At 42.7% G+C, this 15,969-nt stretch overlaps 1 protein-coding gene across 3 annotated transcripts in view; it reads left to right on the top strand.

Moving 5' to 3' along the window:
• The first annotated feature begins 447 nt into the window (after window positions 1–447).
• Window positions 448–15,969, top strand: part of LOC144132518 (luciferin 4-monooxygenase-like) — a 175,135-nt gene continuing 159,613 nt past the window's right edge. The window contains exons 1-5 of one of the 3 annotated variants that reach the window (XM_077664989.1): window positions 448–587; window positions 4,989–5,205; window positions 7,054–7,255; window positions 10,264–10,367; window positions 15,625–15,830. In XM_077664989.1, the coding sequence (XP_077521115.1) occupies window positions 5,083–5,205; window positions 7,054–7,255; window positions 10,264–10,367; window positions 15,625–15,830 (635 nt within the window). In that variant the 5' untranslated portion in view covers window positions 448–587; window positions 4,989–5,082. Of the gene's footprint in view, window positions 588–4,967; window positions 5,206–7,053; window positions 7,256–10,263; window positions 10,368–15,624; window positions 15,831–15,969 lie in introns of all 3 variants that reach the window. The other 2 variants (XM_077664990.1, XM_077664991.1) reach the window with 2 other exon arrangements.

Below are 15,969 nucleotides of genomic sequence, written 5' to 3'. Positions count from 1 at the left end.
ATTGTCGCTGTGCGTTTGCGCATGAAGGAAAGAAACCGTGGTAATTTCGTTAAGAAATGCGAGAATGATAGAACACTGAAGTGCGATGCATGTCATTATGTCCGGGAGTGCACAAATTCTACTCATTATAAAGATATTCGTACTGGTGACAGTTCCGCGAAACAGAACAGTGCATTGATTCGAGACAAAGGATTACGTGGACGCTGACGAAGCGTGCGTGCCAAGGAAGCAAAGAAGTAGATCAAATGTATACAAAAAAACTAATGAACTCTCTTACAACACGATAGAGGCACTTCTCACCAGCTTCACTTCGCCATCACACTTTACCTGCCGCGTCGTAGGCTACTTTATTCCAAACAGCTGAAGCGGTATGCTCCCGGCCACGTGTGGCGGCAGGCTATCTTCCGCTGCCGCCGCCGTAAAATTTATCGCCGCGCACCAAACCGCAGTTATCCTCGTACCGACAGATCAAAGGCGGCCACTCTTTCCTGACCGCAGCTTCAAAAGCAACTACAGAGTGGCTCTGAGCGGCGCCTGTCTATTGTAACCCGGGACTGCGTCGCGGAGACACGTGCGAGACGTACAGGGTATGGAGAACGCCAATTGCCTGATTTCGAAAAGTCTTAATGCATGTTTTTTTTTTTGTTTTACAGAGCATTGATAACAGTATTTTTTAGGGATATCCTTTTAAATTATAATTTGAAAGGCGTTTCGCGTAGGTTCTGGTTAATTTAGGCGCGTTAATACGCAGGATTTTATGCTTCGTACACTTCGTGTTCCCTTTTCCCTGATTTTATCTGCTTTAACCGTAATGGTAGAATCAAGACTGCTAAGCTGAATAGCATAAATGGAACAGGACTTGAATTAAAATAGCTCTGTGCAGTTGGTAGAGAATGATTATGCCGAACTAATATGCAAGCAACTTCTGTTTCCAATTATCAATTCAAAGGAAGGGAAAAGCACCCCATATTAACTGCGTGTTCAGTGCCTTGACGAATATTAGTGGCACAAAAAAACAGATTTAAACAATTCGATCAGCAAATTTCTCACTCAGGCCAAGCCGCGTGGCTGCTGCTTCGGGCCGCGCTCGTACACCACTCACATGGTCGTCCTCGAATAGGCTAGCCGACTTAGTCAAAGCAGCTAAGCAATCAAGGTCACTGTGCACTGCTGTGTCGAAAAGATGAATAAGACCGCTGGCAGCGATAGCGAAAAAGACGATGCAAGAAGTACAACAGAAAATAGTGGCAACATAGGAGAAAAAAAGTGCACATCGACACATTTATAAATATATAACACACAAAAGAACAAATGCAAATTCCGTGCGCGCAATACCAGCTCAATGACCTGTAACGTTAAAGAATATGCACTGGGCTCATAACTTCTGCGTGTGCACTGTTATCTCACTTGAATGAAAAGCGTTTTTCGTTTGTTAGTCTCTACGATTCATAAATTCCAGTTGTCTTCCATAAAAGTTCTACCAGATGCCTGGATTCTGATTAAGGCTAAGGGCACAAAGTCAGTGGGAGGCTTCCTCGCAGAAGTACCGATAAGCATTAAGTGCACAAAGCAGAAGGCTCGGTGAACGATAGGCAGCAAGTTTGTCGCCGTGGTGGTGACGCTAAACGACATTTTCTGTGGTAAGAGCTAGGTTACGCTAAAATTGAAAATCATATCAACAATTTGATGCTGACATTAACTTAATGGGACGACACCGACATGAAACAGACAAGTGTTCGAAGGCTAGCGAGTTGAGATAACGAGGTAATTAAGAGTTACCATAGACATTTAAACATTATGCAAGGAATGGTCATTTTAATCAAGGACAACAAGCGGGATTCATAAATGTGTACGAAATTAGGTGCACATCAGCGCGAAATTCATTTGACTGAAAGATGACGAAGGGAGCATGATTGCAAGATGTGGTTCCAGTGGTGCTTTTTTACTGGACTACATATAACCTGGAACATGTGATGTGTGCAGAAATCAGGAAGACCTGACTCAACGGGGAGTGGTTGCACTAAGGATTCAGAAAAGTATTCTTCAAAAGTCCGGAACGTAAACAACAGTGCACATTAGGTAACGAGATATTAGAAGTGTTAACGGACTACGTCAATCTCAGGCAAGCAGTGACCGCAGATGTTAGTTATCAGTGCGCAATGCAGGAATGCGAATTATCGGGTGCTCTCGGCCACGAATAAGAGGTTCCCATTATCCGCCAAGATGAGAATTTATAAGGAGATGACTGGTGATTCCTTAGGGTAACAGAGTGAATTCTAGGGAAAAGTACAGCGTTCATTGCAAAGGGCTTGTCTTGCATTTGACACAACTGACGATGATAGTGCTCCTGATGGTGAGAATAATGTGCAGAATACAAAGGCTTAGCCACAGGATACCTAAGATCTCGTAGTAAGCAGTGCATAAACGACGAAACAAATGAGCGCACTGGAGCTCGAAGTGAAAATCATTAATACCACAACAGAAAGCCTATATAGACGGGAAAATTATTGCCGGAAAGACATTTAACTGCTATTAGTCTTTAAAAAAAGTACATCTATTGACGTATTAGTGCACGACGGAAGTGGTGATGGCGTGGTAGTGGGATTAGCAGCCTTCTCTTTGAAAATAATAACGAAAAATGGGCTAAAAATAATTACCCGGCAAAGAAACTCCCGCTTGTTTATCAGATAGCTGATGTGGCTGATACGGCTTAACGTCCCAAAGCGGCTCGGGCAGTACTTTCGACCACCTGTGGCTCTTTAACGTGAACTGAATCGCACAGCACACGCCACTCTAGCATTTTGCCTCCATCGATTTTAAATGCGACTGCCACGGCCGGGGTCGAACGCTCATCTTTCGGATCGGAAGCTGAACCACAGAGCCACTACGGCGACTTAGCTGAGATGTAGCCTGCGGAAATAAAATAGAATGAAGGTTGAAGCACAACCACAACAAAAACTTTTTTTGCATTAAAATCGCGGTAAATAGTATTTATAAATATCTACGACTACTTCAGTCATACGCACGCAGAGTAGGCAAAATAGCTTAAGCTCGCCGTGGAGAGAAAAGGGTGGGAGAAAATTGTGGTCTGCGAAAAAATTCTGGGCCGGAGAACTGACGCACGGCAGGACCACAATTAAGATATAGAGTCATATAATTTTGACGACGATGCCACAATTGTGTAAGAAGAAAGAAGCTGTCTAAAATCATTAGTCAAGCAGGAAGGGTCGCGGGATATTCAATTAAAAACTTAAGTGAAGGCAGTTACACAAAAATTGGGGTTGAAAAAAAGACTTAAAAAAAGCACTTTGAATAAACGCGCAACCAGGCAATGCCAAATACCATGCGCTTTAATAGGAAAAACTCGGCATGATGCATGGAAGCACTTTAGGGGCAATGAAGAGCACAAGAAAAAATTAAGCGCGATATATGTGGTGGCATTCAACAATTTGATGCATTTAAATACTGACCTACGATAAGCCGAACAATAAAGTTCGTGCAGTGCTCAAAATATTCTTTATAATGCACTGGTTAGCTGAACGCAGTAAAACAAAATTCGGAGCTGGAAAGACCAATATGACCCACTATGAGCACTGCAAGATGGGTTCAACGCCGGCAGGTTTGTATACAGCACCTGCACTTGTTCAGTAACTTCTGATGTCCACGTATTGATTCAAAAAAGAAAGCGGACGTCTACACGATCCATCCCTCGACATCAGCTGTGGCCAAAAAAATATTAGCCTAGAGCTTCTTTGGCCACCCAGAATACGGGAGTCTACATTTTAAGGGTATGAACCTACTTAAAGCAACCTGCCATACTAAAACAATTCAGCTCAGATTGGCTGCGATGACCGAAGTATTGCCGGTAGCAAGCCAAAATAATATTCGACGGAACCTCGTATGTTACTGTCTCGGTTCATGATGTGAGATAGCTTTCAAATATATCAGAATAAGGCAGTGCAGGATGCATCTCCTGATAGAGACAGAAAGACTGGAGTGGTGGAGCAGAGTTTTTGAGGTGGAATACACATTTATTATGCGGTGTTGTTGACTAACAATGAAAGATGTGTTTCCATTCTCCGATATATTTATAGAGCAGACGAAGAGGCTTGATTTCTGTAGGCGTAACAATTTTTAGCACAGTTGAGAAACATTTCTCACCAAGCAGCCAGAAATCACGGGAATCCGGCACCAGGTGCAAATATTTCTAACATAAGGCAGTGAGAAAACGATTCACTTGAAAAACACCGACACGCAACCAGCAAAATTAGGCATTTTGTTCAGCTAATGTCTCCTGCTGCGCCTGGCCCACACGGTGTTCACGCGCCATGCACCACTGCAAAAGCTACGTTTTCGTAAGACTGAAGGTGTGCAACGTTTCGTTTTTACATGTTTGCTATAACACAAATTGCGACATTTAACTTCTAGCACTTAAAGGTGCAAATAGTATATTTGAACTGGGGACGCCGTGGTGCTTGAGTTGTAATGGCGCTCGGCTGCTGTTCCTAAAGACGCGGGTTCGCACCCGACCACGGCGGTTGAATTTCTATGGAGGCTAAAAGCTAGAGCCCCGTGTACTGAGCTATCAGTGCAGGATAAAGAACCCCAGGAAATCGAAATAAATTTCCGGTGCCCTCTACTGCGGCGTCCATTATAGCCTAAGTAGCTTTGGGACGCTAAGCTCCCATAACATTTAAAACAAACTAGTACATTTCCATTGCCTGCACTAAAACTATTAACTTGAATATTGAGCACGCCTACCTCTCTTTGGTAATTCCGCGGTGTATCCAGATAAACGGTGCTGCTTATGTATTTGCTTTAACGTGACGTCTCGGCTGAGAATATTTCAAGCTCTGATGGCATACAATATATGCATAGTTTATTCCTACACCACAGAAATTCACTCCTTTTTTTTATTGCGGTGTTATAAATATGCTAATTCAAACGTAGATTTGCCCTTTTTGCAGTGTGGATTCCTTTATTTCCAGCGCCTTAGTTTCCACCCCTACTATCAAAAGATCCGTACATCACGGAAGACTCTTATCCTGACCGGTGCTCGCCAAGGAGACAGGTGCATTCAATATGAAGGCAACGATCAAGGATGGAATCGTTTACTCTCCGTACCCGAAGGTGGAAATACCGTCGTGTTCAGTCTACACAGCCATGAAACACTTCCTTTCGGAGTCACCGGAACAACTGGCAGTGGTGAGATCATGAGTAAACTTCGATAGTTTTGAGGTATTTTAGGAGCAGATACCGGTACGAAATATACATGATAAAGCTTCGCCTGTAAGAGATGGTAAGTTCATGATGACTAAAAACGTGTTAGGCCACTCTCAAAATGCCAAAATAACTCCGCAACGCAACGTAATGTCCGCAACGCAAAGTAAACGCTCGCGTGTCCTTCTGAGGAGCGCACTTGCTTTGAGCAACTTAAAATTGCGCTCTGATCTTCCATCTACAAAATTGTATATTTTCATTAAGCATTCTACCTGAGGCATGGCATCTATCTGTTTTCATTTTTGAACTGCACGGCAAGGAGGTTTATGTGCGTATGTAGAGAGAAAATACAGCTTTATAAAACCACAATGTTCCGCCTAAAGGTTAATTCTATGGCCTCGTACGAAATCTTGGAAAGAAAAGACATGATAATGCTGTAATGAGAAGCAGTCTACGTAATTCTTTCCGAAAATGCAAGGAATTTCATCTGTTACCAAAGTTTTCCGCAGATTTCTGAACGACTATTGCGTTATCAAAATTTGTTGGCAATATCGAGTAAAACAATAACAAATGAGCCCGAAAGAATACAGCAGGGCCAACGCAAAGGAAATATAATCGGACACACCAATTTTTTTGCAAAACACTTAAGGTCATAAAAAAAATATGTATTAGTTCTCGTTGTTCTTAAGTTTCATGTTGTTTGTATCAGGGCTTCGCTGTAGTTGTACACTTATAGAGGTGCATTCGCTCAGAAATACAGAAAATACGTTATATTTTGGTATACTTGTTCTTTCGTCTCGGCAAGTAGAAATCACACAAACCACCCAACATTCCTTTTCATTATTTTTTGGTTTCATATCAACTACAACCAATTTTCTTACACTCTGCTGAGTTACGTTATCACGTATATTCCGGTAGGTTATACTCATTTCATATCTTACGCGCCCATCAAAGCATATTTACCAGCAGAGTTGTCTCAGTTTTAAACGTACGAATCACTCGAGTTTCTACTGTACCAGGTGTGCCAGGAAAGGTGATCACTAAATATAAAAAATAGGGTTTCTAAGGTAAAAACAAACTTTATGCCGCATAGTAATACCTGCGTTGGCAGACGTAAAAAACCTGCGAATCATTTTGATTATCCAAGTGATTAACTAAATTTTAATAGCTATCTTTTCTACTATAACCAATATACACCTGATTGCAATCGGTGATATGAAGCCGGCCCTTAGAGTAATAACCATACATGTTTCAAGAATATCGAAAACACGATCACCCTCGCCGCGTCGCCATGGAAAAACATGGCTACATCGTGCCGAAATGCACGAGCTTTTGAAAAGCATGTAGGCGAAGTAGACCCTCCAGTGCACTTAACTAGTTGAAATAGTCAAATTTTGTGGGGCCACTGCGCCAAGGGTAATCGCGTTTTCGACATTCTAAAGACTGAATACTAACATACGGCTAAAAAAATGTCCAATTCCTATAAGCCGCATATCGATAACAGTTAAAAGTTAACTATTAGAATTTAATTCTTCATATTACTAGTTAACGCTATTTGCTGTTTTTGACGTCCACCAAGACGGATATTGCTATGCCGCAAAAAGCTTCTCTTTACTTCGCAAACCCTAAACTTAAAAATTGGTGCTCACCTTCCCCGAAACACCTGGTATATTCTTTGTGACAGAAATTCCGAGAGATTGTCCAGGCCTTAAAAAGCTTCACTAAACTAAAGGCAGAGATCGCTATATCCACTGTCCTTTTGAAACTGTTCATGGCTGCCTGCTGCCTTTCCTATTTCCGACGCAGATATAACGCTTGTCATGCTCCTTGCAGCTGGACGACCACATTCGCCTCACGCGAGGCGAGTTCCTGGCTCGTCTGCGGAGATTCGCGGCGGGATTCCAGGCACACGGAGTGGGTCCAGGTGACCGCGTCTGCGTGCACATTGGCAACAGTGTGGAGAACCTGGTCGCTCTGTTCAGCATCACATTCACGGGAGCCTCGGTGCTGCTTTCGAACCCCATACTCAACGAAAGTGAGCATGCCGCTCCACCAAATTTGTTTCTTAATGCATCACTTTGCGGCTGCTTTCTGCTTAGTGTATTGTAGAAACCAGTTGTGTCCTTTTGGGCCACTTAAGCGCAGAATTTGTTAATTTCTCTGTGCCAAATTAGCGATCAGAAATTTAGAAGTTTTAGTTTGAGAAAGCGAGAACACACGGAAGAAGTAGACCAGCATTGCCTTCCTCCCACCTCGAATATTCACACTAATGAAGTCGTCGACTGGTAACCTTCATCGTCTGACCCAGATCGTCTGACCAGACTGGGTGTGCACTCTGAGTCTGAATCTTAGGAGGCTTAGCCAAGTAGAAAACTGCAAGCCCATTTAAAGTGGTCGGGGCGGAAACGGAACAATCTCAAAGCTTTTGTATTGACGCGATAGGGAGCAAAGCCAGGCGCATTTATTCAACAATGCACCTTTTCTGTAATGGAAATCTACATTCCACCCGCATATCACTCGGTGAAAAGGAGGTGTTGGATCCGCGGCAGTTCGCGATCTTCAAGCGGCGTCAACGTGGTCAAGAACGAATAAGTTGCCCCTTGACTCTGGCACTAAATGTGAGGAAACATTTCACTTTTGTCGTGCGGATGACGAAAGAAAACTTTCACTGCATTTACACAGAACAAAAATGGATCCGAGAAGTTGTATTGCAAAAACTGCATGCACAAATTCACTACAGGAGGTGCCTAATGCTAAGCTAATTGCATGCTTGCTAACGCCCCTGCTGAAGTCGTCGACGTTAGGGCAGTGGTTACTGACACTACGTGCTACCAAGAAACGTTTAGACACTCCGACACAAACCATTAATTTTTTTGGCTTATATATTGTGCAGAAATCGATGGCAGCATCAAAACACTCCTTAACAGCCACTTTGCGGACAGCAACTGAGTGAGCACGCTGCCGCGCCTGCCACGCTTTCCGACACTGTGCTAACATTGTTGCGAACTCGTCATGAAATCGAAACCTGCCGGAAGCTCGGATGTTTCTGTCAAAGTATAGTCTAGCGGGATTTGAAGGTTATCACGCGAGTGTCGACCGAGAACAGGAAAAGCGCCACGGCCCAGAATCCTCTGCTGTGGCGAGGGAAGCGTCAGGCCAGCTTTCCTCACTCTCTTCGCTGTTCCTTAAGCAGCCGCCACTCCCTTCTAGGCAAATTGCTTTTCATTTTTTTGTTTCATTGTACAGGCAGTGATGGTATTGTGCGCGACGTATTCTTCAGTATTATCTGGAACTGGACGCTACGAACGTGCATCTTGCGTGTGTCGCAGAAGTTATACCCTTATGCAAAAATATTTTTCGAAGTTTCGTCTGCGGACAAAGACAGTATGACGAGGCGAGTTTGTTATGGTATTTTTTTTGCAACTCGGTACGCCGTTCAAATGAAGCAGTGTTAAGGATCAGCTTTACTAAATCTTTCGCACGAATTTTGTTATCGTTGGCAAAGATAGGTAACAAAGTCCACACTTGATTGCAGAGAATGGAAAGTAGAGTAAAGAGAAAGGGGGATAATTTTGTCGCGAGAGTGATGGTTGTAACATGGAACAGCGAACAAGGAAGAGAAGAATGCGAAATCGTTAATTTCATTGTTCCAAAACCGGCCGCTAGGCGCCTGCAACGCTAGGCCGATCGATGCTCGCGCGACTACCTTCAAATCGCGCTAGACTGTACGTGAGAGCGCTTCACGCTCAATGTCGACCCTCCGAAAGGACCGGCTGAATATAAACAAAGCACGTAGTACCGACCATTGGACACTGCGCGGTCTCTCTTAAGAGTGCATTAGGACTCTCCGAAGGGCCCACTAGTGAACACCATAAGAATGAAAGAGGGAAGTAGAGAAAAGTGGCCAAGGGAGGATCAGGCGTGGTTGTGGCCTAAAATATGTGTACGCTTGGTGTCCAGGTCAGATACATATGCGGAAGAATAGATCACGTGTGCGAATTTTCCAAAAGATTGACAACCTGGTTATCTCGGCTGCTGCTTTTATATAGACTCTAAGAATTCCCGGCAGCCTGTTTCTTTTTGTAGCGAGAGCTACACTACACCAGCTCTTCAAGCCTTGAGCACGAAACCCCTTGAGCTCCATGGTGGCGCCGCAGCTGGTCACGTGGTTGGTCAGTGACCAACACGTGATTAGTCACGTGGTGGCGAGCAGCGGCGAAACCGAGCTGCGATAACTGTGCGCATGCGCCGTGTCAGATGAGCAGGGGATAGGGGGAGAGAGTGAATCCACGTCCAGGGATGAAAATGAAGAAAGAACGCACAGCTAAACGGAGTGGCGAAAAACTGACTTAGCACTTCGACAGAGCGAGTTCCACTCGGCCAGATGTAGCTCTCGCGTCACTCCAAGTTTAACCAGAGCTAAACCACAGCCAATTATTTTTCATGCGGGTTGTACCTATGACAAGTCCAGCGTATGTTTCGCCTGCACACCTCCGAGAAATAGCAAAATGAGGTACACTCCATCCCCTCTCCTACCGTTCAATATCGGTAACGCTCAAGACGCTCAAAAAATGACGCGCCACTTCTACTTCGGGCTTGAAGCGCCTTTGTCATGCGAGATCATATTCATTGTTTACAGCATGCGATGTCAAAATAAAGAAAAGAACAAAGGCAACTTCGCGATAATCTTCAAGGAATGCTCATTCATACAAGGATTTGAAAAAAGCTAGCTAATGAAAAAGCGCATATCGCAATCACAGACAAATACAGAGGCACTGAAAATCAAGAAATAAATGCGCTGGCATTACTTCGACTGAAATTGATTTTTTGCCTCACCGCCTCTGATCACACTGCTCAAGCGCGCCCCTAGAATGGACCGGCTTTTCTGCTTCTATGCTTTTCGGCACTTGAAAAGAAAGTTACTCATTCCAAGGTGCACTACCATCATAGCTTCGCCTTCGTTGATGTGTTCAACCATCCGCATCTCCGGTAAAATCTTACTCGTAAAGTGTTTGTCACGTGTTACATCTCTCCTTTTCCCAGGTGAACTGCTGTTCCAAGTCGACCATTCGGATGCCACTCACATCCTCACCAGCTCCCAGTGGGCAGCGAAGGCTCGCGCTATTCAGGAGAAAACTAAAGTGCGGGTAAGTTGTAAACATATGTCTCTTTCTTGTCTCCCTGCATTTTAGGTCGCTTGAAAGTTTAATGCCGGGCGAAATGCTGCATAGCAACGTTTCCTATCTAACCCAAATGAGGCCATCGTGGATGCATGACCAGAATTTAAACTGCACGATTTCCCTACGCAGATGATCTCTTTATCTAAAATTATTACGCGCGGAAAAGGAAGGAAGAAATAAACTGACATATTAGTGGCTAAGAGCATTAATTGGATGGCGTCATAATACACATGTAATGTGGAATTTTCTGATGGGCTAACTGATTCATAATTCTGTTTGGATCTTGATTCCAGTCCCGCAAAAAGAAGTAAGTAACTAAGTAAGGGAGCGCTAACTGATGCATTGTTGTTTAGAACATAATGTGCCTCGAAAGCGAAGGGACAAATCAGGTGAAAAAAAACAGCCACATGAAGCGTGCATGCAGGGACTACATAGCATGCGAAGGCGTAAATGCTATCGCGCTGACAGACGCAGGGTGCTCTGGCACTCAGAAACGCATTTCTTTTCGCTCTTTATTTGTCATAGCTTCTGATCCGATATATAACTCTTCCCATCACTTGCACGTATGTGAAATGGCATACATTTCTTATTTGTACGGAGAATGTTCCCCAGTCAAAATTAGCCACAAAATAGACACGGTAAGACAAAATTCTACTAGTTCGCTTATTTTATCATTTCTTTTGAAGGCTATTCTCCAGAGCTGAATTGCGCAAGATGCATATTACTTAATTTGGTACTATCTAGCTTCACCTCCATTCCACCCCGCTGACGCCAGAAGGAGCTTAGTGAAACAAAATAAATGATGTCAGGCGAACAAAAGGCAAACTCTATGTTATTAGGCAGAAAAACTAAAACTTAATTAGTGTCGCCTCAATGAGAGTTTTATGATGAGCTTGGAAAACACTTAGGTCTCAGAAGCTATTATTATATTTCAGAAGGTACGCTTGATAGATCATAATCAAATTTTGCTACTGTGAAAGCTTTAAATTTTTACTTAACATAAAGACAGATATTGGAGACAACTTTTATGGTGTGCGTTGAGCTTTTAAACTCTCCTCTTATCATTTCCCTTTTCAATCTTTACTTATATTTATTTATTCAATACTGCCAACCTTGGTAGACCCCTGCAGGAGAGGAAATACAACGTTAACGAATGCAAACTCAATATTTAGGACACCGATTAAAAAGGGAAACGAAGGGCTACACATGCATGTGTTAGATAGCCGGATCGGATAAGTTGAGCGTCGTATGAACAGACTCAAGCAATTACAATGTGCGTCTTTTAGGTTAAACTTCACAACATACCAGTCGTTTCAGGGAAGACTAATTCTCCAAAATAAGTTTCTTGGGGTGAAATAATGGCTTGTTCAGCATAGTAGTGCCAGTGTTGGCAGACACCAGACAAGTGGCGGACCGCTTTAAGTAGTAAGCCGGTTAATTATTTTAAGTAATTAAGTGCCTACCTGCAAATTTATGCCCCAAGTTGTCATTAAAGATTTGTAGCTAGCCGTTACTAATACGCGTATCAGTTTTTAGAACTTCGAAACGCGATTACCCTTGGCGCAGTGGCTCGACAAAATTTGGCTTATTGACTAATCAGGCACACTGGAAAGCTTGCTTTGCCTGCGTGCTTTTCGAAGGCGCGTATATTTTGGCAAGATGTAGCCATATTTTGTCGAGCCACAGCGCCGAGGATAATCGCGTTTTCGAAATTTTAAAATTTATATAGAAATTACAAACGACCGGCTACAAATCTTTATTGACAACCAGTTGCCTTGCTGTGGTAATTAAAAAAAAACAATGATCAGAAATTAGTTAAATAAGTTACTGCTTAATACAATTCACCGGCTTTCCGGTGTCCGTCAACACTGGTAATACTATGTTGCAGGAGCCATATTTTTACACCAAATGCCTAAATATTTAAATTACTCAGTTTTCCCCGAAACACCACGTATATTGAACGCAATGTACAGAACTAGAGAAGCGGCCTTCCTTGTGTCGTGGCCAAATACAGAGTGCTTCCTCCTTCTCGGCTTCAAGCAGCGTTGGCCGCTTCGTATTCCTCCGGGGGGGGGGGGGGGGGGGGGGGGAGGGGGTGTTCTTATCTCTTCATTTAATCTATGCCGAAGGGTGACTTTGCGTAGGAAAAAGTAGGCTAGCCTTTATACATGGATTCTGGCAAAAAAATAAGCAATTGAACACAACAAAACTTTAGAAGCCAAAAATACACATTGTAGACTCAAAGACTCAAACAGCAGGCGAAATACAATATGAAATAAAGTAAAATGAACAGCTGGCACACCAAGAAAAATATGGTAACCATGGGCTATGCATGAGCAGATTCATTGCCAGGCAAGCTGCCAGGCAATGCCTGGCAAATGATGCCAGGCAAGATAAAATCTCCAGAGAGTATAATTTTGTCCTGAGAAAATGTAGCAATATCCTCAAGCAAATCACTTAGAAATTGAGGCTGGGGGTCTGTAGGTCTGTATATAGCAAACAAAAAAGACTGCCCGTAAAACGAGATTTTTGAAGTTACACTTTCATGATTATCAATCTGTCATAAAAGAACCGTAGGGAGTTGCTTTCTAAGACGGCAACTCCTCCTCCCGTCGATTTACGATCACAGCGAAATACCCGATAAGTAGAAGGAAAGGTATCATCGTCAATATGCACATGTAATCATTTTGACGTTATCAGCAGTATATGTGGATTATATTCTAAGCAAAGGCCTTCAAGTTGTTAGCTTTTATTAACAATTCTTCGCGCTTTTAAGTTAACCAGGCGCAGCTCTTTATTTTGTTTCTATGGCCACTGTAATGAAAAACAGTTTTAAACTGCTGGGATAATGGTTCAGTTTTGTCATCCTATTAATTCAAAATAGATGCGTCGTCGGGAAAAAAAGAACTCAAATGGGACGACCGCTACCAGCACTGCTGCTTGCGTTACAACCTAATTTTTGCAACAATTTCAAGCCTACTGTCCGTCCTTCTTCCTCAGCATGTATATGAAAGCGCAATGCAATGATAACGAACCAATATTCACACTAGGTGGAAGAAGCCGCCTCTGTGGCTGAGTAGTTATGGTGCCCGGCTGCTCTCCCCAAAGACGCAGGTTCGATCCCGGCCGTTGCGGTCGAATATCGATGGAGGCGAAATTCTACAGGCCCGCGTTCTGCGCGATGTCAGTGCACGTTAAAGAACCCCAGGTTGTCGAAATTTCTGGAGCCCTTCACTACGGCGTCCCTCATAGCCTTAGTTTCTTTGGGACGTTAAACCCTCATAAATCATAAACCAAACACTAGGTGGAAGCTTGAGCATGCTGGTTTGTCATTAACGCCACGTGTCTGTGTGGTCGTCTTGTCCTCGTCTTTTGCGCTGTAGCAATAAAAATAAAATTCACAACATAAACTTATGGCTTTGGCGGTTTTTGGTCACATGTCTCATTCTTTTTGCGAGTGCCAGCACACCGCACCCTACTCGAAAGTTTTAGACTTTCTTTTTTAGACCGTCTATAGACATTTGTCTTTAAAGTCTCTTGACTCTTTATAGACAAATCCCAGAGAACAGCCTATAGGCAGTACAAACGCCGTAGACAGTTTGTAGACAATCTAAAGATTTATGGCCGTTCACTTTTCATATACTGTTGTCTATAGATAGTCTATAGAGTGTGAATAGGCAAAAATAAATATATATAGGAAGGCAACCCAGTCTATAAACTGTCTATAGACTGTCTATAGACCATTTTTATAAGGGATGCATTCTTAACCAACGAGACTGGGAGGTCCATTATACATTATAATTACGAAAGCTTGGTATCGCGATGTCGTTTAAATCCGGTTTATTTGGAAAAAGTATTGATATTTTAAAAGTTTATAGCCACCTGTTTTCAGACATTTTACAATTTGACATCTTGTTGATTTAGAGCTGCTATTTGGCGTGTAACCGAGAGGGCTATACTATTTTCGATAGGTAATATTTTGCACATGATGAAATGAAATGCATTGTGTGGACGTCCCGTGCTGCGTTCATGACTGAATTTTTCTTTCAGTTTCCTTCTGCCTCAGTTACTTTCTCTCAGCGTTGACTTTAATTAAGCCGCAAAATCCTCCGTCTAAATGTCATATGTTTCACTCATGGTTTTGTGGCCTTTACAATACTGTTACGTTACTGAGCTGCCCCTTCTACATCAAATGTAATGCCGAACAGTCGCTGTTTGAGTAAAAAACAATTGTAGTGTACTTATGTTTCCAACTGCAGAGCAGCGGCCAGACTGCGGGAATTCGTGACATCCAAGTTACCGATTAATGACAAAAAAGGGTGATGAGAATCATTGAAGTTGATGCATATGGACACCGGCAGCTCTCCGAAACTCGGGAAGCACGCAACGGCATAAAAAAGTTCTTCCGGAACGAGCTCTACGAAAATGTTTTTGTTTACCGGTCGCTATTTTATGTTTTTTAAGGCATTACTAAACACATACAGCTGGTTAGGAGGCTGGAATAAAAACAGGCGAAATTAAGTCATCAAACTCACAAGACTGTCCACCGAACCGTCTCCATTTCTTGCAGAAAATTTACTACTTAAGTAGGAGTGTCGAAACAAATCTTCCTCAAACGTTTGGAAAAAATTTACATATATGTCACTCACCTTTCGGAGTTCATTGAAAAACTAGGTTTAATTCAACGGTTTGAAAAGAAAAATAGATCTTTTTCTTTTATGCTAAAAAATGATCAACAGAAAGTTTTCTATGCATATTGAGGCTATTATTTTTGTCTCAAAAATACCATCAACCATAAAAATACTCTCCAGTAACTTGGATACGTATTTCTGCCCTGATACAAGAAGACACTCCGATAAAAAGCACTGAGCGTAATTGCAAACATATTGTTTATGTAAAAAAGGCTCACTTTCTATATTTACTTTGCACTCGTGTGAAAAGTTCAAATTTGTCACATGACGGAATATTCTTTCCGAACAGTATTGTAGGAGACTGCTTTTTACCATGCCGAAAACTGCCATAGATATTCTGGAAGATATCGGGGAACGTCGAACACAATCTTCCCTGATTTTAGCACGGAATAACAAATGTAGAAGAAGCCGTTGACTGTTCTCGGTACCTAATGGACACGATGACACCATCATGAATGGAGCTTCCGATGAGCGTCTGCTAAACGTAGCCGTCTGGTGTGATTTAGTGCTGACGGTTCTTATTTTTTTCTTAGGGCTTGTTTCTAATGGACGGTGATGTGCCTGGCTTCGTATCGATCTCAAACTTCGCGAACAAGAAGAAGGATGACTTCAAAGAGGTGCCAATCCCAGATCCAAAAAACACCACGGTGGCTCTGTTCTACTCATCCGGGACAACTGGGCATGCCAAAGGAATGGAGATAACTCATTACAGCGTTGTCGCCCACCTCCATCAAACCTTGTGCGTACCGCTGATACTGAACACTGGTAAATTTTGTATTACTGAACTCTGTTGCTAGTGGCAATTCATAATTTTTATTCGTTTTTTCATATCTCAGACTCTAAATGATAGTTACTCTGGGCAACAAAAGTTGCTGAGA

This window comes from Amblyomma americanum, chromosome 5 (assembly GCF_052857255.1).
Source record: "Amblyomma americanum isolate KBUSLIRL-KWMA chromosome 5, ASM5285725v1, whole genome shotgun sequence".
NCBI lineage: Eukaryota > Metazoa > Arthropoda > Arachnida > Ixodida > Ixodidae > Amblyomma > Amblyomma americanum.
This window is presented reverse-complemented; position numbering and strand designations above follow the sequence as displayed.